Source organism: Puntigrus tetrazona, chromosome 17 (genome assembly GCF_018831695.1).
Source record: "Puntigrus tetrazona isolate hp1 chromosome 17, ASM1883169v1, whole genome shotgun sequence".
Lineage (NCBI taxonomy): Eukaryota > Metazoa > Chordata > Actinopteri > Cypriniformes > Cyprinidae > Puntigrus > Puntigrus tetrazona.
This window is the reverse complement of record NC_056715.1, coordinates 9,943,846-9,971,498: the sequence shown is the minus strand read 5'-3', so window position 1 is coordinate 9,971,498 and position 27,653 is coordinate 9,943,846. Positions and strand designations below refer to the sequence as shown.

The 27,653-nt window shown below is 35.9% G+C and overlaps 1 protein-coding gene across 4 annotated transcripts; it reads left to right on the top strand.

Annotated features, from left to right (window-relative positions):
- Positions 1 to 27,558, top strand: cnksr1 (connector enhancer of kinase suppressor of Ras 1). Of its 4 annotated transcripts, XM_043263160.1 has the most exons (22): positions 1 to 247; positions 2,577 to 2,734; positions 4,177 to 4,382; positions 5,135 to 5,219; positions 13,312 to 13,353; positions 14,515 to 14,634; positions 15,984 to 16,043; positions 16,869 to 16,937; positions 17,349 to 17,468; positions 18,856 to 18,944; positions 19,312 to 19,341; positions 19,555 to 19,658; positions 19,987 to 20,108; positions 20,403 to 20,436; positions 20,535 to 20,710; positions 21,526 to 21,599; positions 22,017 to 22,088; positions 23,268 to 23,341; positions 23,672 to 23,745; positions 24,361 to 24,463; positions 24,603 to 24,781; positions 26,059 to 27,558. In XM_043263160.1, the coding sequence occupies exons 1-22, from the start codon at positions 196 to 198 to the stop codon at positions 26,380 to 26,382; spliced, it is 2,367 nt and encodes a 788-aa protein (XP_043119095.1). In that variant the 5' UTR covers positions 1 to 195; the 3' UTR covers positions 26,383 to 27,558. The 4 variants fall into 4 exon arrangements, with proteins under 4 accessions (XP_043119095.1, XP_043119097.1, XP_043119096.1 ...); XM_043263162.1 differs by lacking the exon at positions 15,984 to 16,043 and having other exon boundaries at positions 3 to 247; XM_043263161.1 differs by lacking the exon at positions 19,312 to 19,341 and having other exon boundaries at positions 4 to 247.
- Positions 27,559 to 27,653: the final 95 nt, after the last annotated feature.

The window sequence follows — 27,653 nt, the reverse complement described above, 5'->3', positions numbered from 1 at the left end:
AGTCGCCTCACTGAACGAATTTCACGAACCCCTCCCTGCAAACCGAGACAGGCGCAGTGCACGCGGACGGCAGCGCCGCACGCCATTGGCTGAGGGCGCAGCTTTACCTGTAAGAAGGTGTGCCGAGCGGACGGCAGGATGAACTTTTCTTTGCTCTGATCCACTTCAGGGATTTCAATTCATGCTCCTAAGATCATGGAGCCCGTAACGTCCTGGAGCGACGAGAGAGTCGCCGAGTGGCTCAAAGGTAACTGGGCTGTGCTTGTCTGTGATTTTTTTTTTTGCCACCGACAGGTGACTTTATGTCAGTCGACAGTGAGATACGGCCGAATTAAACAGGAACAACGCAAATCCCTAAGGAGCGAGAGGGTGTTAGTGGAATGAGGAAGCGCCTTTTAGTTTGTTGGTAAACTCTCGCGCGATATTAATTCGCAGCTGGTGAACACAGAAGCGATTAAACTTCGCAATCTGTGATGCGTTGATACGTCTTCCTCGTATGCAAAGCGATACGATCCGCTGCTGTCATTCTCTGTGCGAGTCCAGACTGGCCCACATCGCTCGTTATGTACGCAGGTCTTCGTTTCTCTCGCGCATTTCTGTCCCACGCTCCGTGGTTTCATTTTAACACTCGTACGGTGTTATATGTTTTATAGGCCTACTTTACAATGGTATTTGGGTCGCTTCGTAGGCTACTTAAACTGTAGTTACATTGGCAGTATTGCGTAATAACAGACTAGTGGCTATTTTGTGCGATTGCTTATGAATTGCGTTTTACAGTACTTTTGTATTGACATATTATCCATATAATGCGGTTTTACGTGTGTTCTGTGTTCTAATGCTGTTCTTTTCGCACGTCGATTTTGCTTTATATTTCTGTTATTATCATCTTTACAGTGGCTTGATATTAAAAGCAGCGACTACTTCATTGAACACGTGATGTTGTGTACGACAGTGTCACCAAGACTGGGGCATGTTGTCACAATTCATCATGCAGTTAAAAGACTTTAGCAAACTCTGAAATACAAACTTTTGAAATACAAAACAATGAAACTGCATGTTGAATGCTATGTACGGTATTGTTAAATATTTTCGTTTCATTTGCAGAGCAGAATTTAAAAAAATTTTTTAGAAATTATTTTCAATTTTAAGAGGGTTTGAGCAGACTGTTTGGACTTGAATTAAAAATATCATAGTGAATGAGATACAGCTATTTTGACAATCTAACTAGCCCTATTATAGATTTAAACTGAAAGTTTTGGTTGGTAAGATATATTCGCTATGAACTCTTAATTTAGTGCACACTGATATCTAGTGGACCAGATATCTGGTCTAGATATAGTCATGTAAGGCATTAATATGTGCCTTATAAATAAACAGCCAATATCTAGTAATATGCACGTTAATAATCAAATTAGTAGTGAATAATGTTCCCAAATCCCTTACTTCTCAATTCCAGTCCTGGGGACCCTCTGCTCTGCACATTTCGCATGTGTCCCTTATTTAACACACCTGAATGAGATCAACAGCTTTGTACTTTTACTGTGATTCTGTTAAAGCCCTGATCCTATTACACTATGACAAAAGCATAGAGCCCCCTATTTCTCTTTTTTGCTTGTCTAATTTGTAGGGTTTTTGTTTTGTTTTTTTTTGACTGTTGGACATTATTGTGTCTTGTGATCATTTAGGTTCTCAGTGTATGAGATCTCTAAAAGCTGAATAAAATTTCAAAGCAAAATGTAATAACAAAGCTTTATGTTCCCTGCTATATGGTTTAGAGTTATCCGAGAGTTATGAAATCTTTCAGCTGTGGATAGTTGCGTAAAAAAATCTTACACAAAGGAATTTTCTTCAGGGCCCAAAATCCTTCTGTCTCACCAGCTCAGAGAAATGAGCTTAAATCCTCAGTGTCACAGTATACAACTGTTTACAGGAAGTATTTGCTGATTTACTGTTTGTTTCTAAATTAACAACAGAAACTTGTCGCACTGGGGATATAAAGTGCACTTTCCTAATGTAAACACTCAGCAGGTGTGTGTTTTAACATGACTTTCAACAACAGCTGGCTGCACAACTTCAGTGTGCATGACCCAGATGCCTCCTGGGCACCTTTTTCATGCTAGGCCACTCATTTCTTTCTATTATAATGGATCTATGGAAAGATCTTTTTGTGTATGTGTCTGAGCTCCTCATATACAGTAGCTGTTTCCTTTCATTCATAATGTGTTGGTGTCTCTCTACTTGTACTAACTACCTATTGACTCTTTTTTTTTCTATTTTACTTATGGTCAAAGATAATCTTTAAGGATAATTAATTGCCATTTTTGTACAAAACAGTTTCTTATTCTGCTTAAACATTTAACTTGATAAATTTAATGAATCCAAAATAGTACTGACCCCAAACTTTTAATGGTAGTGTATAATAATATTTATATTATCAGCATAATATTTTTTTGTAAAAATATTTATGTGATGATATTTTACATTCTTTTCCAGTAACATTTGGTACTGTGATGAACTTCAGCTCTCACTTTAATTTGAACTGTTCGTGAACTTAAATTTCTCCTTGTGTTTTTTAGGTCTGGATGCTCCTCTACAGCAGTACTCCTTCTCCGAATGGCACCTCTCTGGCTCTGACCTGCTGCATCTTTCATCTACCAGACTGGAGAAACTTGGAGTGCATAAAATCGGACACCAGGAGCTTATACTGGAGGCTGTGGAAAAGCTCTGTGCTTTGGTAGGACTCTTGAGTGTGTGTGTGTGTGTGTGTGTGTGTGTGCATTAATTCTCCCAGCAGAATAAATAATTCCAAATAATACCAAGGGGCGTCTTCAGTGCTACGTTTAGCCTATTTGTTATTAGCTTCTATGCAGAACACTTCTGAATGGAGTGTTACAAAGGGGATAAAACTTGTATTTGAGTGTGTGATTCGTAAATTCAGAGTGTATTGTATTGTAATAATCCTTTTGTTATTTCATAACCTGATATTAAGTATTTCTGAATGGGTTTTGTTAGCATTTGTGTTTCACATGCCTGTCTGCCACCCATATTAGAGCCTCTGTTATAGAGGTGAGGAATGCTGTAGGAATAAAGTCAGTATTTATACACTAGCATTATCATTAGTCTGTGACTGAACTGTTCTGTGTACCGTCTCTCTCTCTCTCTCTCTCTCTCTCTCTCTCTCTCTCTCTCTCTCTCTCTCTCTCTCTCTCTGTCTGTGAATTTCATTACATCTGTGAGAGCTGCTCACCCTGCTGACTTAAGCTGTATTCTCAGAGGCCTGTAACACTAACAAAACTCTAGCCAAATCTCAGGGAACATTCTTCCACAAGTGCCTGGCCTATTTTTTGAAATGGTTTCCACTTCCATGCTTGTCTTCAGTCATCTTAGCTGTGCAATATCATGGATTTATAGTGTTCATAGCGTGCAATTCCAAGAAATAAATAGTGCAGTAATTTCACTTCATTTTCAGATCATAAATGTGTTGATTGCTGGCTGGTAGACTGAAGCTTCCCCTGAGCTGACAGTGGATGTGCTCCATGTGCTGTAAATGTTTTGCCTGCTGGGAGGATTAATGTGGACCTGTTGGTGCCAGGACTCCCTGTGTGTGTCGTAACAGTACACTCAGGCTTAATTTATCCTGCTTTGCTAAAGAGAATGAATTTTTTGTAATTTAGCAAACCTACAGTTTCCAAGGCGTGGACCAAAGGCACATCAGGCTTTGGTGGGATATAAGGATGTTAGTTATTAGTTAGGTTGAAAGCGCGTTTGTAGGATAAGAAGGTATATTGCACATTTATCTTTTAAATTTAGGTTATGTTTCTTTTAGGTCATGTAGGACACATCCGTCGCCATTGTTGTGTAGACATGGTTTTCGATTTTATACTTTTAGCAACAGTTTAAAAAATCTACGATAGCATTTCTGTGACTTTTCAAATATTTGAAGAGATGGATTACGTTAGTCGAAAGAGATAAAGAGAAGAAAAAAACTTTTGCTAGATTTTCACTGTTAAAAACTGGAAATGGGTTATCATCAAAGTCTGTAAAAAGGGTTTATTGTTTTTCTATGTAAATCGCTCACGTTTTTTGCCAAATTTTTATAGTTGTAAAATTTAAGATTGGTCAACTTTTACAAACGTATTTCTGGCACATAGCATATTCTTTCTTGTGTCCGTGCAGACATACAGTGTTGGGGGTGACAATCTGCGCAGTCTGACAGAGAAACTACGTGCAGTGGCTCACGCTCTGCAGATGAGCATACAGGGGCGCTGGCGTGTCAATAACAGCAATGATGGACAGAGCGCCACCAAGCTGTCACAACAGGTGCTGCAGGCGGTGGTGGACGTCGTCACAGCATCCAATGGACTTGCGTCTTTGCTCAATAGGTGAGAATCACACAGCCTGAACCACAGAGTGCCATTTACATGTGTGTTAATATACATTATACAGGCAGTGAATTTGCCTGCCTTGTCTCATTGCATAAACGTACCTTGGTGCACTTTTTAGTAAGACATGAAATACGTACCAATAAGTACATATCACTGCAGTTTTCAAAAGAAGTCAACACTAAAGGCAGTAAAACTCAGACACCTTTTATTTCTTTTCACAAAAATGTACAGAGTTTTTATTAATAAAGTGTAATTTTTGCATAATTACTTGAAGAATATCATGTGAGTTCAAAACAATATTAATATACTGGTTCGAAAAAACTATTCAAATCTGCATAAAAGGAAACTGAAATGACATGGATCAAGAAATGCTGTTTTATATCAGATTGCATTTGTTAACACTGTCGGGCAGGTTTAGGGCTGCGTTTGGTATAGGGCATGTTTCCAACATGGTAGAGCATTAGCTTTTAGCCACAGTTCCTGATATTTAACAAAATAAAAACACTGCTATATGTACCTATAACAATGTAGTAAATGGGTCACGCATTGTATGGTTCACGAACCTGTGTTTTAGAGCCAATCAGTGGTCATTTCTATTTGAAATTGTGGCAAAATGTGCTGTAAGGCAAATTAAAAACGGCATTGCACAAAAAGTGTGGAGGTACATATTTTTCTAAGACCAGGTTGGAATTTGCACATGAAGTGGTGTTCATTCTTTATCAGTCATAATGTATATGTCTTTTTAATAGATACCAATTTGCACAGCAGACTGGATACACAGCAAATGAGAAAGTTGCCACTCTGTGTAAAGATCTGGATATTACTGTGCATAAGGTGAGTGTGTTTTTATTACAGTGCTTTAAAGGCGATTCCACCCTAATATGGCCATTGTTTGAGTATTTTAGTTGCTGTTTTCCGTAAAATTACAATAATGCAATAACCTTGTGTAAGTAACAGACTGAAATAGAATAGGATCATGACACGAGAAATCATTTTGCCTTTTGACATATAAGAGCTTATAAAAAATCCTTTAGGTTTCATATCTTAAAACATCATCCAAACATTTGCATATGAATGCCTCCAGCAGAAGACTTCAACAAACAGTTATATATCTTTGTAGCATAAGCTCTGCCTGAAGATGTTCAGTTTTTGTAGTTGGCACTTGTTTACACTGGATGTGAGTGTTGCATTGCATCAAAAGTAAGCCCATTATAATCACTGATTACACAGTACACTGCAATACAGTATACAGATGCCTGTTTAAATCTGTAATGTAGTCCATGTGTTTGAGTCTGACAACAGTATAAGGAACGTTTGCTTTGAGAAGTCCTCTTAAAACAACTTGTTTGCATCTCTGTACAGACTTTAAAAGGATCCCAGCATCAGGAACAAGTGGATAGTTTTTTTAATGCAATCTCAGATCGCTTCAGATTGTTATATGTTTGTTCAGAGCATTTTTATTTTATTGTTTTTATTCAGCTTGTTTTTAAAATGAGGCTCAGTGTAGGGGTAGGGTTTATGATATTATGATATTTATATCGATAATGTTTTCAAAGCACTTACATGAAATAGCAAGGAGACATTGGTAATATTTAATATACAATGATGGTAGCCAATTATTGTTTATTGACAAGCCTTAAAGGAGCCTTCCCCCTAAAAATGAAAAATTTTAATCAGAGGGGCAAAATGAGGCTTGAAAATAATCACTGCATATATATTTGGGTTTTGTCTACAAAATGTAACATTACAAGTGAACCTCAAGAAACATATTACCAAGAAAAATGTCGTAACCAATTCAAGTCATTTTTCATTGGAAATATCTGCCATATTTCACTGTATGCAACAGTAGAGGGAAAATGTTTTAGTCTATAGTGGCTGAAGTAGAAAATAGAGGTTCTGGTGATTTTTAAACCTGTCCATTCTGCATATTTAAAAAAAATAATGCTTTGTCTGTGTTTGTTCTACGCCTGATACCATCACACTATAATGCTGATAAACACATGGTTTTCATTACACAAATTCACTAGACTGAAGAGGGATAAGGCTGTCGCAGAGAGAGAGAGAGAGAGAGAGAGAAAAGGGGGAGTTAAGGGTAGTTGGGGGTGGAGAGAGAGAGAGAGAGGGATAGGAGGCGGGCATGAAAGACACTTTGGTTGTGTGTTATTCACCTGTGGTGAGCGTACAGGAGAGAAGGTCACATAATAATCACTTCATCAGAAGAATATCTTTCATCTGGACTTGGAACAGTAGGGTTTGTTTTTTTATTCATTGATAATTTTACACTTTAATAAGTTTTCATGGCTTATTTTCTGTCTCTACTATTCTTTCATTTAATTTGACACACTTTAACCTAGAAAGCTTCACAACTATAACACTTTATTTTACTATAATCACTTTACTTGAGTGCAAACTAACACACACAAGTACATGCACACGTACACTAATGATAAAACGTGTTGACATGCTGTCATTGGAAATCAGATAGCATCTATTTTAAGATTTGGGTTTGCGTTATCATTCGAAAAACATCTGAACTATTTCATTAATGTTTCTTGCAGATTTCATGTTCGCTTTAAAAGTTAAATGGCTCTTTGGTACTAATAGAGGGAAATAACAAAAAAGGGTTTGAATTGTTGATGGTGTGACTCAGACGTCCATTCTGAGAGCGAACAGCATTGCTAAAGAGGGGAAGGAAAGTGTGGAAATTGAAAAGAAGCTAAGTGTTTCTTTGCATGCATGGAGAAACAATGTGTAATGCGCGTACTAAGAATGTTGACACTTGATGCTATCAGCTTCTGTCGGCTGTCACAGACACACACGCACACACACACACACACACACACACACACACACACACACACACAGACACACATACAAAGTAAATCACTAGAGAGTTGTTTTCTTTCTTTCTGTATTGTCACTGAGCTGACTTTCCTACGAATGATGGCATCTTTTCCAGTTTAAAAGCATTGTTTGTATACTTCCTGTTTATACTACATGTAGTGTGTGTATCATGAGTGCAAATGCTTTCTTGTGCAGCAATCGAGAACCTTTTTCATCTAAGAATGGCAGCAGTAAGAGTTAATGTACTAACTGAAAGCTGTTCTGGATCACTAATCCTTACATAATAATTCATGCAATGAGGTCCAAAAGTCTAAAACCACCAGTGAAAATATTCATGTTGCACATTTCAGTTCAAAAGTTTGGGGTCAAAAATACAGTAAAAACTGTAATATGGTGAATTCCTAAATATAACTTTGATTGTAAAGCTGAATATTTAGCATATTCATTATTATTACTCCAGCCTTCTCAGTTTGACATAATCCTTAAACCATTCTTATTATTAGCGATGCCAAAAACGGAAAGAAAAATGGGATTTTTTCACATTTGCTGCAATTTTTTGAAACTTTAATACATCATGGTTACTTTTAAACTATTTAATGCATCATTATTGTATCATTTTTTTATAGAAGGCTTACTGACCGCAAAAAATGTTATCGATAATGTCTTTATATGTAATTAGAATATTAGGAAAAAGTATATTAAATTACAGCTAATAAATCCTAAGACAAATTAGCACATTTGATTGAGGTCAGAAACCTCATCTCAGTCTAAAGGTTTCTGGGAATAAAGTGTTCATTCTGCTTACCTTTAATAAGTTTCTGACATTTGAAGCCATGGAGGTGAGTATTAGAACAGGTGTTAGGGGACAGGTGGGCCTCTGATCCTTATAGAATCCACGTCACCTCAAGTCAAAGGTCATCATTTCAAACAAACTCTTCTGGTGATAAGTGTGTCATACATGACTGTCTTGCTCACTGCTGCTGAGGTTTTAATGAAAAGATGAACACATATTCAGTGTCTCCAAGGTTAACCCAGATATGAAGGGGAAACTCTTTTATAATTGCACCTGTGAGTGTTTTGGTGTGTTTGTATGTATTGGCAGCGCTGCCCAGGAAGTGTGGAATAATTAGCAGTCAGCCGATGACTTTATCAAGAAAGAGAGAGGAGTAATGAACTTAAAAAGAAGGAGAGGTGAGGGAGTGAGATAGATTAATTAAAAGAGAGATAAGGGGTGGAGAGAGAGAGAGAGAGGGTGCAAAAGGAAACACACACACACACACACACACACACACACACAGTACTGAAATAAATCAGTGGATTAAGCAGAAAAGGTCACGTCGATCAGACAGAGGTACTGTGTGTGCTTGTTTTATCTTTTTTTTTTTTACCTTGAATATATTTTTTCCTTAATGTCTACATGTCTGAAGTTGGTTCAGAATTTCTTTGTATAATATTTCCTGGGAGTAATCGGCTATTTATAACATTAAATCATAAATAACTGTTATTTATAACAGTCTGTTTCATGGAATTTTGAAAGTCTTCTCTTCTGTAGAGTTACTAAGTTCAGTTCTCACTATGTGTTTATTGTTAGATAATATAAGAAGACAATGTGAAAATGTAGAAAGGTTTCTGTGAAGATTAGGAGATATAAACTATATATCAGCTCACTAATAAAAAAAAAAACAAAGTTCCCAGCTTGAAAGGAAAACAAGCAACAGGCAAGTGTGTTGTTTATGCATTTGAGAAGTGTAAATGGATACATGCAGGATGTGAGGCATATCTTTTTTTAGTATCTTCAGGTCTGCTGGCCTGTGACCCCATTAATAACAGCATTTGATTTAGCTTTGTCTCTGCCTAGAGACAGAACATTTATATACTTCAGTTAACTCCATTTTTGCCATTGTATGCAGCTGCAAATGCAGTTATTTGTAATGCCAATAAGCTACAGACAAAGAGGGAGAGAAAGATAGAGGATAGAAAGAGGAGAGAGGATCTGACCTGTATTTTATCACTGAGGAAAGCTCTCTCTCTTTCTGCGGCATTGAAAACAGTTAATGATCATTATCAGTGTGAAATGAGGAGCTTTGTTGGGAACTAGAGGATAACAAGGTAAAAGCTTTTGAGCCGAATGAAGCTCCTTTGTGCGAGGACGTCAGCCTCAATAGAACTAAAAGATGAGGAAAACAGCAGGACTGAAAAGAAAGTGAATATCGGTTGTTTTTCTACTTTATAGTTTTCTCATCTGACATTTGAGTTTTAATTTTCAGTTATACATTTAGTTATGCATTTGCTCAGCTGCATGCATACAAAGAAAAGAGGAGAAAAGAACCCCCGGTACAAAATAATTCACAGAATAAATATCAAAAGACAAAAGATTCTCTCATTCTTACCTCATTCAAAGTTGCAATGGAACAACAGATCTTTTCTTCTGTATTGTGGTATTATCCGAATGTAATGGATTACAAGGACAAGGACTTTGTTATTTACAATGGTTGCTAAACCGGATTTTGTTAGTAAATTTGAAGTAGAAAAAGGTAAATCTACGGGTAAAAAATTATTCTCCATCTCTGTTTGTTTTAGTTACAAAAAAAAGCTATTATGTTAGGTTTCCCATTTAAACAATTGCATTGTGTTAAACTGACTTGAAACAGATGTGTTTTGGTTAAACTTAAACTTTGGTTAAATATTTCTATTTTTAAATAATATATTTCAATTAATTAGGTAATATTTTAATTGCTTGTTCAATTTACTTGAGTAAATAACATTAATCCAACACAATCCTTTACAATTCATTTGAGTTGAGAGTACATAAATGATTTTACTTGTGCAGCTAGGAAGTGGATTTCCCCTTCCCATCATGCTTTGCACAGGGCTGGATAAGGAGTAAATGTTGAAATGAAATGTTAATTTAGGCATTTTTATTAAGGTGATCAAATTGGTAGACTTGGTAATGTTTAATGCTCTTTTATTTTTGTATTTAAAACAGTTTCTGGTGTGTTAGTGTTTTTGGGGGTTAACCTTGTGGTAAAGTGTAGAGCGTGTGATTTTTGGATTGTAGTCTTTAGATTTTGTAAGAATTATTCTTCTTGGAAAAAGTTGAATGTATTTACTGCATAAACTCATCAAAGAAAGAGGATTATTTATCTAGTTTGAAGGTGGCAATATAAATTTTAGAATAACTGAACTTAATTAATTAAATCAAGGTTGAGAATGTTGTAACAACATTGAATTAACTTTACATAATTAACTTACGTTTACTGAAATCAATGTTGTTACTTAAATGCAACCTAACTCAGTTACGTGGAACTTGTTGACAAAAAAAGGGGTTAAGTAAGGCCCACATATAATTTTTTTGGAATGTTTAACTTACAATAAGACCAATAATATTTGAATATGTAGAAAATATTGTACATTTTTTTCATGTCAACTTTAAGTATTTATGTTTAAATATCACAGAATTTTTGTTCCATTTTTGGTGCACATTTTTCTGTATATTTGCGAAATCCTGTGAAATGGGTTTTAATTGGCGGATTATATTGACCGGTGGTGACAAAGCTAAACTGTTGTTTGTAAGCCAAAGGATAATGGCAAATAAAAAAAATTAATACAGAAATATGCCAATGGTAGCAGATGTGTCTAACAAAAATAACTGTTGATTCTGCAAAAAATGTGTAGTTTCTGATTCAGATTAGCCTTGCTTTTCATGGATGTGATTATGAGGAGATTTATGGTTGGTAATCAGTGAGAAGGTACTCACATTGGTGATAAATTACTCACAAAGGCCTGTCCTGTGCATAACAACATATAAAATAAAGACACTTTGTCAGTTTTCTTTGACAGAGTGGGAATATTCAGTAGAAGATATTATACTAAGGCTCGATTTACACTAGTGCATTTTCTTTCGCTATGGTTACGCCTTTCATTTACGCTACTCCAGCGTTTTCCACACTCGAAAATGGAGACTTTTGAAAATGCTGCAGACCCTGTTTTAGTTTGAAAATGCTGGAGTTGCGTTTCAGTGTAAATGGAGCAAAACGGCGACTTTGGAAAACGATGGCGTGGCTGCCCACATTTTCTCTGTATGTCTGTATGTCCTAAATCTGTATGTCCTATATATATGTATGTATATGTGTGTGTGTGTGTGTGTGTGTATATATATATATATATATATATATATATATATATATATATATATATATATATATATATATACTACTTAATAAATAGGCCTAATATAGCCTACTTTTCCGATCAACTAACATGATAAAGGTGCAAAATGTAATTACATTTATTTGAGAATAGTGATGTTTTATTGATATAGTTAACACGCCTGGGAAAATTTCAAATTAAAAAAAGGAATGTACGTGCATGAATTGTCATGTGACGTGCATTAAGATGTGTAGTGTAAATGGGGTCATTTTTGAAATGCAGCAGAAACGTGTAAACGTTACACTGAAGTAATTAATTCCATTCACTTTTACGTTTACATCTGTTTCCATGGCAACGGCACATCTTAGTTCCAAGCACCTGCTTGGAAGCACAACCATATGCTTATCGAATCACCTCAAACAAAGCAGATAATTGCTCTGGTTTAAAGTGGAGTCCCAGAAGTCACTGCTGTGTTAAATCACAGTCTTTCTGTCAGGTCTCATTGTTTTACTCCAAACTGTGTGTGTATTTATAGGAGAACTGAGGGATTTATTTCTAAATAACATTTTTAAAGAAATGTGTAGTGGTGGTTGCCCATGCATAAGTTAGGTCACCTTAATGTTATTACGAGTGTTTTTATCTCATTTTAGGGTGTTTGCTTGCTGCCCCACTTCAGTATAGCCCACCCTGAAAAAAATATATATATGTATAATAAAAAATACAATTAATAAAATACAAAAAAAAACTAAATTCATGGTTTTATGTTAAACAATATTTATTCAAAAAATATTTGAAAATTAAAAGAAAAAGTATTACATATTTCATATATGTGATCCTGGACTGCCAAACCAGTCATAATCGCAGGTATATTTATAGCAGCAGTAGCCGACAATATATGCAAATTTTTTTTAGGATATTAAGTTAAGATCATGTTCAGTAAAAAATATTTTGATTTACTACCATATATATATATATACAGTATATATATATACTGTATATATACACACACACACACAAATGTTATTCAGAATTTGTAATATGTATTGCTAAGGACTTCATTTGGACAACTATAAAGGCAATTTTCCTATCTTAACAAACCATACATCAGTGAAAAGCTTATTTAATCAGCTTTCAGGTGTTTCAATTGTCAATTTCAAGATTTTGTGGCCGAGATTCAAAAATGTATTGCACACATATTTATAAACTCTTTGTGAGTCTAAATGTTTTTGTGTGTGCTGATTTCTCATGAGGGGAAGTGACACACCTGTTTAAATTAAGGAGAAGTGAGGCATCGGTGTCACACACACATACCTCCCACAAAATTCGACGTGTCATATCCTCACTCTCGCATACCCGAGGACAGTAAGTGCATACTTTCATGTCTCAGACGGACTAACTCGGAATCCGTTTAGCCAATACAAACAGATCCGAGGTTGGATATGAGCCCTTATTTGTTTTGGTTTTATTTGTGCTGAACTTCATAGCTGAACGAGTTGCATATTGGCTGAAGGGAATCTGTTGGTGGTCTGGGATTCAATGTTTATCTTTAGGGCTGTTACATAAGAGCTGGCTCATGAGTAAATCTAGTTCAAACGCTTTTTCTCTTGCCACCGATCCTCAGCAGCCGCCCTAATCCTTAAATTAGATGATCTACATGTTCCAGTCATCAGTATGAGTGTGCACTTGTGTGTATGTAATCCTGTTCTTAGGTCTTGTACGGCTTGCTGGCTGTGTGTTAGCGGTGTGTAGTATCACTCTGTTTGAGGAAGTGTTTCATTGAGAGGTGTGAAGAAGCTGAATCAGCCCTGGAGTGAGTGGGTTAGGTGAACTCCTCTCATGTGTGTTTGTAGAATACTGGATGAAAATCCTCAGTGGGTGGAAACACGTGCATTTTTAGTAAATGTTCTCATTTCTTTCTCTCTTTTCCCTGTAGGAAACCACTGTGTTTGAAAAGGAGAAGGACATTATATCTATAGTAAGAGACCATGGGTCTTTTCACTCTTACTTTCTATATGTCTTTTGTATTCTTTAAATGACATTAATATGTTCTTATATTATTGAAATGCTTTATTATGTTATTGTATTGTATTATGCAGTTGTGATGTTCATATGAATATACTCATACATTTCAGTGTCAGAAATTACAAACAATTACAAACTTTCTGTGGTAGCTCTAACTGATATGCCGTTGATTACCAGAGAAATTCATTATAATTTGAAAAAATTGTTTAGTGTAATTAACTAGTTGAAAGCAAAAGTGCAGCAACAGTTCTTTATTAAATATTAAATTTGTGGTATTTGAACTTTTAATTGAAAGTTTTCTTAATCATTCTTTCACATTATCCCAGGATAATACTTTGAGTACTGTACTTGCTGCAAATGTAATTTTTATTTGCTGTTAAAAATGTTTTATTGACCCTGGAACATTATTTTAATGTCACATTATGGCATTCATATTATTAAAATTTTACCCTGGACCACAACACTAGTCTTAGGGGTATATTTGTAGCAATAGACAAAATACATGAAAAAAAATTTCCTTAGGATATTAAGATAAGATTATGTTCCATTAAGATATTTTGTACACTTTTGCCATTAATCTGTAGTATGCAATTGCTAAGAAATTTATTTGAACAACTTAAGGCACAACATTTAATTTTTTTGCACTCTCGGATTTCAGAGTTTCAAATATTTATATCTCGTACAAAATCTACATGTATAAATCTGTTTAAAATCTGTTTTTTTTTGGTCCAGCGTCACATATGATGTATTATATTTACACATACATTTGCAATTCATAAGTTTGCGGTCGGAGGGATTATTTCAAATGTTTTTGAGAAAAATGTAATATGCTCACCAAGGAAATAGAGATACATTTTATTCAGGGTTCTTTCATTCATGCAAAATTCAAATGAACCAGTTTTAAAAGAGAAATCTTTTTTTAATGTAATAAAAGTTTGTCACTGTTAAACAGTTTTTGTTTTTTTTTAATAACATCTTATGGACACCATACTGTAGGTTAAACCTTATAGTTTAACCTACAGTACATGATCTTCTGTATTCCAATAATACATGTAGTTATATTGATTACTTGAGAAGAGATATCCAATCTTTTTCTTTTTGTCTCTTTCTCTAGTGCCGTCAGTTGGTAGCAGTGTGTGATGAGATTTTGACCATTACTCCGTTGCCTCTTCTTACCCATACTGCCCAGCTGGAGAGTGTTGACCTGGTCCCAACCTCACCAGGAGATCAAGTGGTAATGCACAGTAATTCATTAATTTTCTATTTCATCTTCTCTTCTTGTTGTCCGTTTCCTTTTTTCTGTGGCTTACAGCAGCATAGTGAAAAATTGGCTTTGAAAATAATTTCACTTAGATATTTCTTAATTAATTACAAGGAAACGACAAGTAATGCATTGAATTAAACATGAAACTTTGAAGTAGAAAGACTGAAATATTATTTTCTTGTAAAACATATTCCAGTGATCTAGTTTTTTTTTGTATCTTTGAAAAATCCTTTTTCCCATGTCTGAGGTTCGAGTAATTTTCTGTATTCAAGATTTATTTGCATACTTTGCTGATGTTAAATGTACACTCTAGCTTTGTGAATGATAAAGAACTAATCATGCTTAGAAGTACAGATGGAGTTTCGGTATCACCTTTCTCTCTCTGTCTCTTTTATATCCGTCTTTAAGCCCGGCTCAAATCATTTCTACTCAGACAGTCCTTTCACTTTGTATAATATGTTGCTAAGGGTGAAGCTATTTAAATAGAGTTTAATTATGTAAAGCTCTTCCTTTCTATACCTTAGACACAAACACGCGGCAGAAAAGGTCTTCTGTTAGGTGTCTGTGGACTGATAAAATATTAAATATTGTTTTTTTATGATTGGTTTACATTTGCCCTGGTTTGTTTAAGAACAGTCATTTGAGGACTTTATATTTTGTGTGTTTTCAAATCAGACCCAAAAAACACAATGCAACATGAATGACTACACTGGCAGACATCCACATACCATGAAAGGAAATCCAATAGAGGTTTTACACTGTTCAGTGCACTGAAGTTTATGTCTGTCAAAATATTTAAAAAACTTGTGATTTTTGCCAAGTGAGACCTGCCTCTTCTGTTTTCTGGAGAGAGGTTTGAGGAAAGCTCATTAGGTTTATATTTTGACATAATGAGCTGGCATGCTTCGGAGAAAACAAGAGAATATAATAATTGCACATGATTGATTATTATTGATTTGACAGATACTAATGGATTCAGTTAGCCTGAGGTTGGACCATACTGGCTCATTGTCTCTTAAGCAGGAGGTCTCTGTGCTTACAGCACATTTCCAGCACAATCAATACTATTTAGATCCAACTTGAGCTGACATCTGATACTGGAGTCGATTCATTGACCAGTGCCGGTCTGCTTTTGAATTTCTTTCCATAATGCTGGAAGGAGGGTTGAATATAAAAGCAAACCAGCAGGGTTCATGGACTAATAACGAGCCTGGATTCTCATCTCGCTTACAGGAGCCAATATCAAATCCATTGAACTCTAGTTTAGCTGAGGTTTAAGATATTCTTGGCTTGATATGCACATTATTTCTTTCACATAGGGAATTGAGATCACCACCACAGGATCCAGAAATCATTTTGTCACTGGAACAGCAGCAGAGGTACGACAGGTTGATGGTACCCCAGCGCTTCAATATATTTTACCAAGATTGAAAAGCATCATTTTGTTTTCTTAATGTATTTATTTAGGGAGGGAAATTGGTGTTTTTCTGGCATAAACGGATGTAAATCATTCCCTAAATTGTCTGCTGGGAGATATGTGAGGGTGTCATTGTAGTGAATGAACGCATAAAATGAATTGGCTCATAACTGAGAGAGCGAAAGGTTAACTTCCTCCTAGGGAAAAAGTGGGCTACTTTAAAGGTTTCTGGACTCGCTTAAAACAAGAATTGTGGGTTTGAAATGTTTTCACATTTATTTTGCTCAGTTTTCTTTCCTATTATGATAAAATGATGCTTCCATGTAAACAGCTTCTTTAGGGTCAGAAATTGCAGAAGAGGGAGTTGTGATGTCATATCCTTTGTCTTCATCTTTTAAAAAAAGTTTAATAAAAGGGCCATATTTAGTCAAACACACAAACACTACTGCACACAAAAACTTAAATATTTTAACGTACATTTCCATTCAAAAGTATGGGGGTTCGGGATTTCGAAGTGTCTTACCAGGGCTGCAAAAAGATTTCTGACCCTGAAGTTTTGAATGGTAGTGTATTATAATCATTCAGTCTTACAGATGTTGATGTTGCATTCAAAATCCAGTTGGTTCAAAAAGGTGCACGTGGCAGTTCGACTGGGCATGAGGTTTCTGCTTGTAGGTGGTTCCTTCTAAGCCATTGCAATCATTGCTTTGGTATTATCGGTAGAAGTGTTTTTGGTGCTCTTATACTCAGTAGTGTGTTGTGCATAACCGTAAATCCTGTTTTACAGTCTCCTACAGAGATCTGTGAGAAGATTTTAGCGGGGGATGAAGTCCTTCAGGTTAACGGACAGATAGTGGTAAGTGAAAACAGTTCAATGCTAATGATGTTTTACTGTACTAATAGTGATATACTGGAGTAATTTACATAAAGACTGCTGTAAGGAAGGAAATTAGCCAGGGTCCTAATGAGGGGGGATTGAACCCCAGATTGGCACAGTAAGACTCTTCCGTCTATTTGATTTGAAATCCCAGCTGGATCTATTTTAGATCATCAATAGTTTGTGGCCCAGTGTCCTGTAATTACTGCTAGGCACAGAAGAAAAACAATAGTTATTTCAGATAAAGAGAAAGAGATTAAAAAGGCATTTAAATGAAATGTAGAAAATAAAATCCAGCAGTTTTTTGACTGTAAAGACTCAAAAGAAACAACATATCAGATGCAAGTATACATTTATTTCATGCAATGTAAACAATACATTTTGTCTCAGGTTGGCTGGAGCCGGGCAAACCTTGTTCAAAAACTGGAGGAAAATCCAAATGGAGTCACTCTGGTTTTAAGGAGACTTCCAGGATTTCTGAAACGCAAAGAGAGCCGAGCCAAGTCTGAGGTACTACAGGCTCATCTTTTTCTTTTTCATCTTCGACATATGCCACTTTAAGCATTATTACCTTTTTTTGTCATTACATATTATGAGATCAGGTTTCATGTCACATATCACTAATATACAGTGTCTGTTCACATGTATTGTGTGTGTGCTTGTGTATATACAATACAATATGTGAATATATACACATCATTGTATATATTTTTTCACTATTTCACTATATAATACATGTCATAGTTCCATTTATGATGAACGAGTGAGAATGAATTTAAAGTCATTCATGTGGTAATAATGACCAAAAAAATCTGATTTTGAACTAGATGTCCTCTGAATCTGGTCTTTAAAAACTTTCTTGTAGAGGGCCTTTTTTGCAGTTAAGATTTTTGCTGTCCGCCTGACTGAACAAAGCCAAAGTGTTCTGACAGTGTTAATAGGCAAATAGAATGAACAAATGAACACATGAGTCTCATATGAGGTGCTGCAAGCACTTTTCAGTGTTGGTTCTTTTAGCGGTTGCTTTGCAACAGATTTATTGACGTCACATGTTCACACGACACATGTGGTTGTGCTTGTTCTGTAAGCAACACACATTTCCTCTTTGTGGTACTGAAACGATTACATATTCTTACACCAATAGACTACACCATACACACGAAAGTACACATTTTCAAACGAGAGAGACAATCTAATTTTCATTTGAACTTCTTGTGCATTAAGAGCATCGTCATGACAACAGCGACTTCCTTCCCACCAATCTCCTGAGACTGCAAACACTCAGTAGGACACTGTGTGATGTAGCAGTCATGTGGCTTTTAAAAATGATTGGGTCTGTTGGTGACCCTGAGGGACTGATCCACGGGGATGTGATAAACAAAAGATCCTTACCAGACCCCTTACATACTGATGAATGCAGACACAAGAGTTTTTCACATTCGTTTTTTGAGCGATCATGCACATTCCAGTCCTGCTTTAGTATCATTGATATACTATAAATTTTTTTCGAATTTAAATTAGATTGTATTTTTTTATATCTTTTTAGTTTTTTGTCATTTGTCATGTTATTTCTGTTTATTTATCTTTTAGTTATTTTTGCACTTACACTAAACTAAGATGAGAAATGTTGCCTCGGTGACTAGCTCAGAGTATCGCTTAATAAACCCAAACACTGGCACTAGCACACAGTCTTACTGGAAAAGACACATAAAGGTACTTAAGCTTGCTACAAATGTACCACAATCATTCATAAGACATGAAAATGTGCTTTTCAACTCATTGTCACATGTCTAAAATGTATCGCCACCAAAAAACACGCTTGCCACATGAGTCGTCCTCTGGGATGACATTGGGTTTTCAAAGCATCACTTCAATCTCATCAATTCCTTACTTTCAGAAAGAGGAGGAAGAAGAAGAAGAGGAAGAGAAAAGCAGACATTCTCTTTTGGGCAGGGTGGCAGCTTCAGTCCGCTCTCTGTCTTTCAGGTGAGTTTGGCTCGGCTGAAAGTCCTCTGATGCTCTTATAATTACTATATTCTTTTTTTGATGCTGAATTTCCGTGATTTTCAGGCTCTGTACAGGCATTCCTTGTCACTCAAATCATGTTTGTTGTTAAAACACAAAGTGGAAGAAATTATAGTAGTTATAGAGGTTTTATAATATCGTAGGATATAATAGGATAGTTCCGCCTCTCTCGGGTAAACCATAATGCTTAGCCTTGAGTCTGTGCTTTCCATTATTTTATTCTTTTACAATAAACGTACTGTGTGTAAGAAGTGAAAATCTCCATTTCTCTGCCTGCGTGTTTCATAAACTAAATTCTTGTTTCATAACTGTTTTCTGTGAGCTACAGTGAGGACATGCGAGCAATCCTCTATTTCAGGTCTGTGTGTGTGTGTGTGTGTGTGTGTGTAGCTTGGTTGAACTGGATTTAAACAAGAACTATAGTATATATGTGTTTTGGTCAGTTTTCATACCGTTAAAGCTTCTTTTGTATATGTGCCACTGCATAGGGCCACTTAGCCAACTGTGTTTTCAGATTAATTTTTTTGTGTTATATGCTTATATATAGAGTGTATGTGTTTATGTATCACAGATCAGCATCGGACGGCACACATCATTTCAGGCGGGAGAAATCAGCGCTCTCTAGTGAACAAAGCTCTAATGAACATCAGCCAAACACTTTAAAGCCAAGGGCAGGTAAGAGTCACAGCAAACTTTACAGAAAATATTGAAGGCATTTTTTTTATTATTGGCCCAACGATTTTCTGAAGAAAGAAGAAATATTGTTCATTAGTCAACAACATGGTTTTACAGCTAAACTAGCACTGAAAAGCATAAAATAGCCGGGAGCAGCATTTTAACTGATTTCATTTTAAGCTACTCTTTTTTTTATCATCCATAGTTTCTTCAGTATTCTTTGTTACTGAAAATATAGATTTGTTGTTTAGCTTATATTGACTTTTACAGCTCTGATTCCATTTCATAGGCTTTCTAAACATGTTTTAATCCATCTTCCCTTTTGTAGACTCTCGTGCTAGTCGAAACAGTTTGGAAATAGGTTCATCTGCAGAAAGGAGTCCATCCCCACAAAGCTCAGAGCTCAACCGAGCCAGCACTAGCTCCTGTCCTGACATGGCAGGACTAAGAGTAAGAGCAAAACACATTTATTATATTTACAAGCATTAAATTGGTATGACGTACAACTCTTTGCACTTTTTTTGTAGTCAAATAGAAAGGTCCGTTTTGGAGAGATACTATAATGATTTGTCACCCTTGTGCCCTTGAGCATGATAAACTTGAGTGTGCCATGAGTCACTGAGAAGCATCTGTTGAGGCATCTTACAATAAAGTGTTTCTAATGAGGCAACTCTGATGAAATCAGCAGAAGGTCTTCTTAAACCCTGTGATCTCAAAATAATTATACGTTTCTTTTTACCGCAGGAGGAAAAGGAGAACAAAAAGAGCTCTACTAAAGGTCAGGCATGGATTTGTTCATTCACTGCTTTTTCTAGGACATCTTATTTCATCCATTGCAAAATAATGACTATACCCTGATTCTTACGAACACTTAAGGAACACGGACAGCTCTGAGCCGTAGGAGGGTGTCCTGTCGTGAACTTGGCCGCCCAGACTGTGATGGATGGCTATGGAGGAAGAGGAAAGAAACAAATGTCTTCATGACTCAGAAATGGCAGAGATTTTGGTTCGTCCTGAAAGGTCCTACACTGTATTGGTACACTAGCCAACAGGTTAGTACAAGTTTACTTGTAAAGAGGCACATTGTAGGTGCAAATGTACATATTTCCGGATTTTCCGGATTTTTAAATGGATAGTCCATCCAGAACTTTGGAAAGACTTTTATGAAGCCGTATTTATAATACATTATAGCTTTTTGAGAAATAATTTGTATTGTTATTATTTTTGTCTGCTTTAAAGTAATATAAGTAAAATGCCAAGATATGTTCTAAGACTGATAATCCATTCTAACTTAACTGGATGAATCATGTACACAGTGTGTTATAAATGATCTTAAAAGCTATAACCACAAATAAGTAAATATTGTAACACATTAAAACTGTTCTTAAGATGATACAGCATATTATAAAGTTAGTTATAATGCAATATAATGCTTTACGAATACCATTATAATGTATTATAAATATGAGCTTCATAAAAAGTGTTACCAAAAATTTTAACTCTGTCGTTTTCTGTTGTTGATTTAAAAAAAAAAAAACAGCAGTAGTGCTAGCAGTTTTGCTACCCATGGACTTGCATGTTCAATGGAAGTCATCGGAAAACTATATGTTTACAGCGTTCTTCAAAATATTAAATTTCATGTTTCCAAGGAAAAAGAAAGTCATAGAGCTTTGGAACAATATGATGGTGAGAAAATAATAGACATTATGACAGAATGTTTATTTTGGGTTGCATTGTTCCTTTAATTTACTGAGACAAGATAGTGTTGATTTTTAACATGTTTCAGTATAATATCTGTGTAACTCTGTCTCTTAACGAATTCTGGTAATTTCTTTAAAATAATTACCGAACCCATATATTTGTGCAGGAGGAGAAGGCGGAGGGCTTAATCAAGATCGGCAGCTACAGTATAGAGAGTGCGGGAGAACACAAGAGGAAGTAGTGAGTATCTGCTGCACTACACAGAACACGCTGGATCTGGTTACCCATTCATTATTTGCAGCTAAGTCAGATTTGCAGGGAAGCGTATCTGTTGACTGAACGACATTAAACACCATTCAGCGTGATTGTTTGTGTTCACACTGTCATAAAGAAACAGAAGTCGTCGGTCTCCTCGGACTCTATGTTTGTGGTTGGCTGTGAGAGTATCAGACGCAGGAGGGCAGTTAGCCGAAGATGTGTGAATAACAGAATTACACTTTACATTCCTCAGATCGTCCCCCGCACTCCGCAGACACTGAACAGCACAACCTGCCACCATGATGACAAATGAGCTTTTGTTTTTTCATTAAGCTGCTAAAGCGTCTGCCCTAAGATTAATGGGTATTATCATCTGATCTCTTTCTCTTTATCTTCTAGTGTATTTAAAATGTGCCACCAGCGCTTCCAGAATTTTTTCTTCGCTGCTGATAATGTATCCGACATGAGCAAGTGAGTGCGGCTGCATATAAACAAGCATTTTCTCTACCGCTGCATCCAAATGACATTCATTCATGACTTCATAGCTTGGAGAGCATTTTGTAAAAATCATTGAGTAGCGAAATGTCACAATGATTAGATCTTGCTGCGCACCTGCAGTTTCTCTTCATGTGCAAATGATTGTGCTTTGACCTTTAAATTTAAATAGATGTGATGGATACAATGATTTTGTATTTTTAAAGGTGGAGTGTGTGATGTGAACGTACCTTTTTAAAATTTAATGTGCATAGGCAACTATAAGCGATTCACAGCTTGACACAAATGTGTAGGAGAGCTGAAAATAAATTGCATATCCTGACCGCCGCTTTTATTTTACTCTATCCTTTGGCCAACTAGCTCAAAACCATTATTGATATGGTTGAGAAAAGCTTGTATTTGTTGTTTAAAAACATATTTTTAGTTTTTTAGGGTTTGGTCAGAAAACTCAACAGCCACTGCATGGTGCCTCTGCAGTAATTTGGAGTGGAGCGCATTATGTAATAACACTACAGATTGGAGCTCTTTTACACTTCATGATTTGTCCCATGACCAGTGGAACTCAGGTGCTTGTTACCTCTAAAAATAGAGCTGATGATATGATTTCAGAAGAGAACCCTGAGCAGTTATGTTAACTATCATGTTTCGTTCCCCCACTCGTTTGACAAACGATAATATTAGACCAATATTAGTGCCTCAGTTTGTCTCTTTTAAGTTTCGGGCCATTTAGGTCCATTATTTTCAGGCAAAATTGTCCAGGTATTTTGTTGTTAGGTTGCACTAGCCGCTCTTAGCCTCGTTACGAAAAGGTCTGAACTCTAAATTGAATCTTAATGGCTTTGACTTCTTGAGTGGCACTTGAGGAGCGGCAGTAAAGCAGTGAGTCAGCAGACGCTCAGAGTCAGACATAGAGAGTAACAGTGACTGTGTGTAAGAGTTAACTCTTTTAAGTACTACCACCTCATGTTTACCTACCTATTATTATTGTTCTGTACTGCATCACACATATAGTTTTTACACATTCAGGATTTCTGACATGTCACCTCTGCCCCCTACTGGCCTTCACCTAATAGAACACAATACAAACCGCCTGAAGTGCTAATGGGAAACTAAATCCCTGAATCCCTCTCTTTCTCTCTCTCTCTGTCTCAACAGATGGATTAACTGCTTAATCACAACCATTCAGAAATATAAGAAGTATGTTCAAAGTCAGCCAGACAGCGAAGAAGGTAGGAAAACAACACATTCAGCTATTTGGCTGACATCTTTACACTGCCACTTAAGGCGGTTCTGTGACGGTTCTCCAAGTTCTGTGGAAATATGCAGCGCCAAATCTGTACTACATTATTGGTTTTGATTGATAAAAGGCTACGTGAGAACTTCTTTCATTTTCATTGGACATCAGCAGTCAGCTATGTTTTTTTATTATCAATGTGATTCCAGCAGAATTATGTGTTTTACTGTATGTATATTACTGTATTATGTGTGGTAATGCATTTTTTATGGTATATTTGGTATTTATGTACTACTTTATCAATGTAAAATGTTTCTGTCGTCAGAATGTTACAGTGAAACTGAATCGGAGGAGGAACCGTCACGTTCACCCCTTTCTCATCGGAAGAAAGCCAATACAGTGAGGGAAAACTGACACACAAACACTCATGTTGTTACACCCTTATGATTTTATTTTTAGATTGAATCAACCATACAGTAAAGAGTTAATATTTTTATAATATAATTACAATTATAGTTTTTATATTAATATATATTATGTTTTATAATTTAATAACTGTCTTATAACTGTTGGCAAATCTGGATTTTCATCACCCTAGGATCACATGATCCTCCAGAAATCACTTTAATAAACTTAAAAAACATTTCTTAATATAATCTGTGTTGTAAGAAGCTGTGCTGTTTAATATTTTTGTGTCAACTGTGATTTATTAATATGACTTATATGATTTATAAATATCCTGTCACTTTTAATCGATTAAATGGATTCTTGCCGAATACAAATAATAATAGAAAATAATAATAATAAAAATAAAGTTTTAAATGTAGTATAGAATATTGCCTCTTCACCATTATTTTGTGGAAATTAGCTGCTTGGATAATCTTCAATAAATATAGAATATAGATCAATATTTTTTTTTTCTATTATTCAAACTTGCAAATGAGGAAATTGGCTGTGTATATTTCCTTTAGAACATAGAATGTTTAACAGAGTTTCTTCTTTATTTTGTCATAGAAAACTCAAACACAATCAAACACACTTCCTCGAACAAAGGGAAAGCAGAACAGGATTTCAGAACCCATAACCATTTCACAAGCAGGGGGCAGTAAAATTGCAGGTAAAGGATCATCGTAAATTTCATCAGCCTGTTTATGTCTTGTATTTTTCAATCCTTATAGAGCTTTTAAAGCTAAAATGAGTTCAGCGCAAAAAAAACAGCGCATTTACTAAAGAAGCAAAATCTCTCCGTCTCTCAGGAAAAGTGGATGAGATGGATGAAATGTTCCATAGCCTGAAGAAAGGAGGAGTGTCTCTGATTGGCCAGAATCAACCGACGACTCACGACCAGCTACGTAAATCCTTCATCAAGCGCAACAAAAACCCTGTTATCAACGAGAAGATACACACACTCCGTACCCTCCAGAGCACACTTAAGGTAACACACACACCGACATAATATGTTGTTATTATCATTATTTCCTACTCATGTCAATCATAATAGATGGACAGTTTAAAGTAAAGTACCAGTCAAAAGTTTGGACAAATGAACATCAATTGTTAATGTTTTTACAAGAAGTCTCTTACGACTGTCTCTCAACTGCACCTGTTTGATATTAGTACAGTTTAAAATACAGTTTATTTTTCCCAAAAAAATAATTTAACATTGTTAATAATAAGAATTAAAGGGGGCATAACACACACAGTTTCACACAATCTCATGTGAATCTTAAGTACCTGTAGAGTAGTACTACATCCTTCATCCTATCTAAAAAGTCTTTAGCTTTATCATACTTAAAAAAAAATAAAAGATACAGCCTTACGATTCTCTGAATCCTAGCTCCTGGAGGCGTGCCGTGTGGGCGGAGCTAAAGAGTGATCAGCACTTGCGCTGATTGCCAACAAAACAGATATTTGATGCTGTTTCGCTTACCATCTGCAGTTCTGAATCATGACCGGGATCTTTTATAGCTGGGACCGCTCAATCTTTCACTATCAAACAATGTGCAAATCCAGCGTCGAACTGGGCTTTCTTTATAAAATGTTTGGTTTAAGATGGGTTCTTTTGGAAAGCTTAACAGGGTTATCTTTCCCTTACAACCAAAAACTTTAGGCCTACTTCCCATGCGAGTCCTGTGCAGTGCAACCGAGTGAAACACGCGCTCTGGTCTATGCCTGTGCAGGTACGGGCTTCTAGGAGAAATGCCCATAAAAGGAGTTCCTGGTCGACTACTCATTAAAATCATGATCAAACAAAACTCTCAGAAACTTGTACAAACCCCAGAGACAAGATTTTTGACTCATAAATACTCATATGTCCAAATTGTTTTTTGAAACTTAGTCCATGCGTAGCTTGAGAATCCAACTTTTCAACAGTGTAAACAACTCTGAATCCAGGGAAGTGCAAGTTTACTCCCCCTTTAATAATTGGGCACCAAAAATAATTTATAATAATTGAGCACCAAATCAACATATTAGAGTTATTTCCGAAGGATCTTGGGACACTGAAGTGTTCATTTTTAAAGAGTTTCGAAATATTACTGTTTTTACTGTAGTTTTGAACCAATAAATTCAGCCTTGCTGAACATTTTAACTTCTATTTGACTACTATCCAAAAACATTAAAACTTTTGACTGGTGGTGTATGGAAGCCAGGTAGAGTAGGTCAAGCACACAGCAGTCTCTTAATTTCTCACTGGCTGCTGATGTTTTTTAGGCGAAGGAAGCAGAGCTTCACCTGCTTGACAAGATCCTAGAGGACTCTGAGCTCTCACCGGATACGTTCCGTCAGTGGAAGAAGTTAAATGAAGAGCTGCTGCAGGACATTGAGAAACAGTACAAACAGACAGACTCGCCAAGCACAGACACGGTGTCCGAGGCCAAAGACGGGGCAAGCACGCTGGATCTGAGTGATGGAGAACAGCTGGTAGATTCAGAGACGGCTGATGACAGAGGCTCCACTTCTACAGAGGCACAGGTGCCGATGCAAACACATACCACAGTCACAGACGAAACTACAGAGAACTATTTTTACATATAATAACCATATTAAAACAAGACAACAACAAATGAAAGTGCAACACTGAGACAAATATATGGATCTGAATTGCAGCCGCCTGGGACAGAGCACTGGCTGTTTTAGTAAGATCTATCATCTGGAGAAGTTCCTCACACTTCTGCTGTTCATTCACTAAAAACTATCACTGAATTTATGATGAACTGCCTGATGCTGGCAAAAGAACAAATCTAACTTTCAGCACTTGCTAAAGGACGTTGATTATATACTGATGTATGTAATTTTAAAAATATATATTTTAGAGTAATTATATTAATATGATGCATATTTGTTTTTATGTCAGGTATGTGTGTAAAGTTTCCCTAAATATGTCAGAAATATTTTCTGGTATGTTCAGACATGATAGACAAGAAAGTATTGTTTTTATAAGAATGTATTCTTTTTATTATGTAGAAAAATTACGGCAGTGCAGATCTGGAAAACTTGTTTAGAAGGCTCAAAAACTATGTATGGCTCAAAAACTATGCATAGTTTCTATTAAATTTCCCAAAATTGCCACACAGTGGCGCCATGTGTTTTGATTATGAGGTGTTTCACACTCCTGTCACCTGTTCCTTTGAGTCTTTTAGTGTTTTTATACCAACAGTGTATAATCATCCATAAAAAGGCTGTGTGTGTGTGTGTGTGTGTGTGTGTATATATATATATATATATATATATATATATATATATATATATATATATACACATATATTAAAACTTTACTCTCTTTTTATTTTATTTTAAAATGTCAACAGCCGAATAGTGTTTTTTTTTAACTTCTAGACAAAAAGTGGATATAAAGTCAGACATTTTGTCCTAAACCGAGAAACTCATTTCTAAAAAGAGAGCAGTGAGTGTGACTTGGGTGTTATTGTGTCTTTATGCTCATGTAGCAAACGGAAAAAGCCCCAAAATGTAATGTTTCTCGTTTATACACACAAAGTGTAAACAGTGTTGTGGAAAAAAAAGAAAGAAGAAATAGAAACACAAGGTTTGCAATGATATTTGTAATTTGCCACGTTTATACAAAGTGTATAATTGCTGCATGTTTAAACAGAGCCAAAGCCAATCTCACCATACCTATTGCATTCAATTTTGTTTAAATACTTATTAAGTATTTTTTTTTTTGAAAAATAAATAAATAAAATTCATCTAGAATATCTGATTGTCTCAAAAAGGAAAAAAAAAAAGAAAAACTCATGACCTCAGCTCCTTGTGATGTGGGAATGTACAGGTCAGGTGGCAGTGTATTT

Bases quoted from the DNA above. Each gene is read 5' to 3' on its own strand.
- cnksr1 (XM_043263160.1), top strand. From the start codon at position 196: ATGGAGCCCGTAACGTCCTGGAGCGACGAGAGAGTCGCCGAGTGGCTC. The intron at 16,044-16,868 runs GTACGACAGGTT...CCTGTTTTACAG, and splicing joins TCACTGGAACAGCAGCAGAG to TCTCCTACAGAGATCTGTGA. The intron at 17,469-18,855 runs GTACTACAGGCT...CCTTACTTTCAG, and splicing joins AGAGCCGAGCCAAGTCTGAG to AAAGAGGAGGAAGAAGAAGA.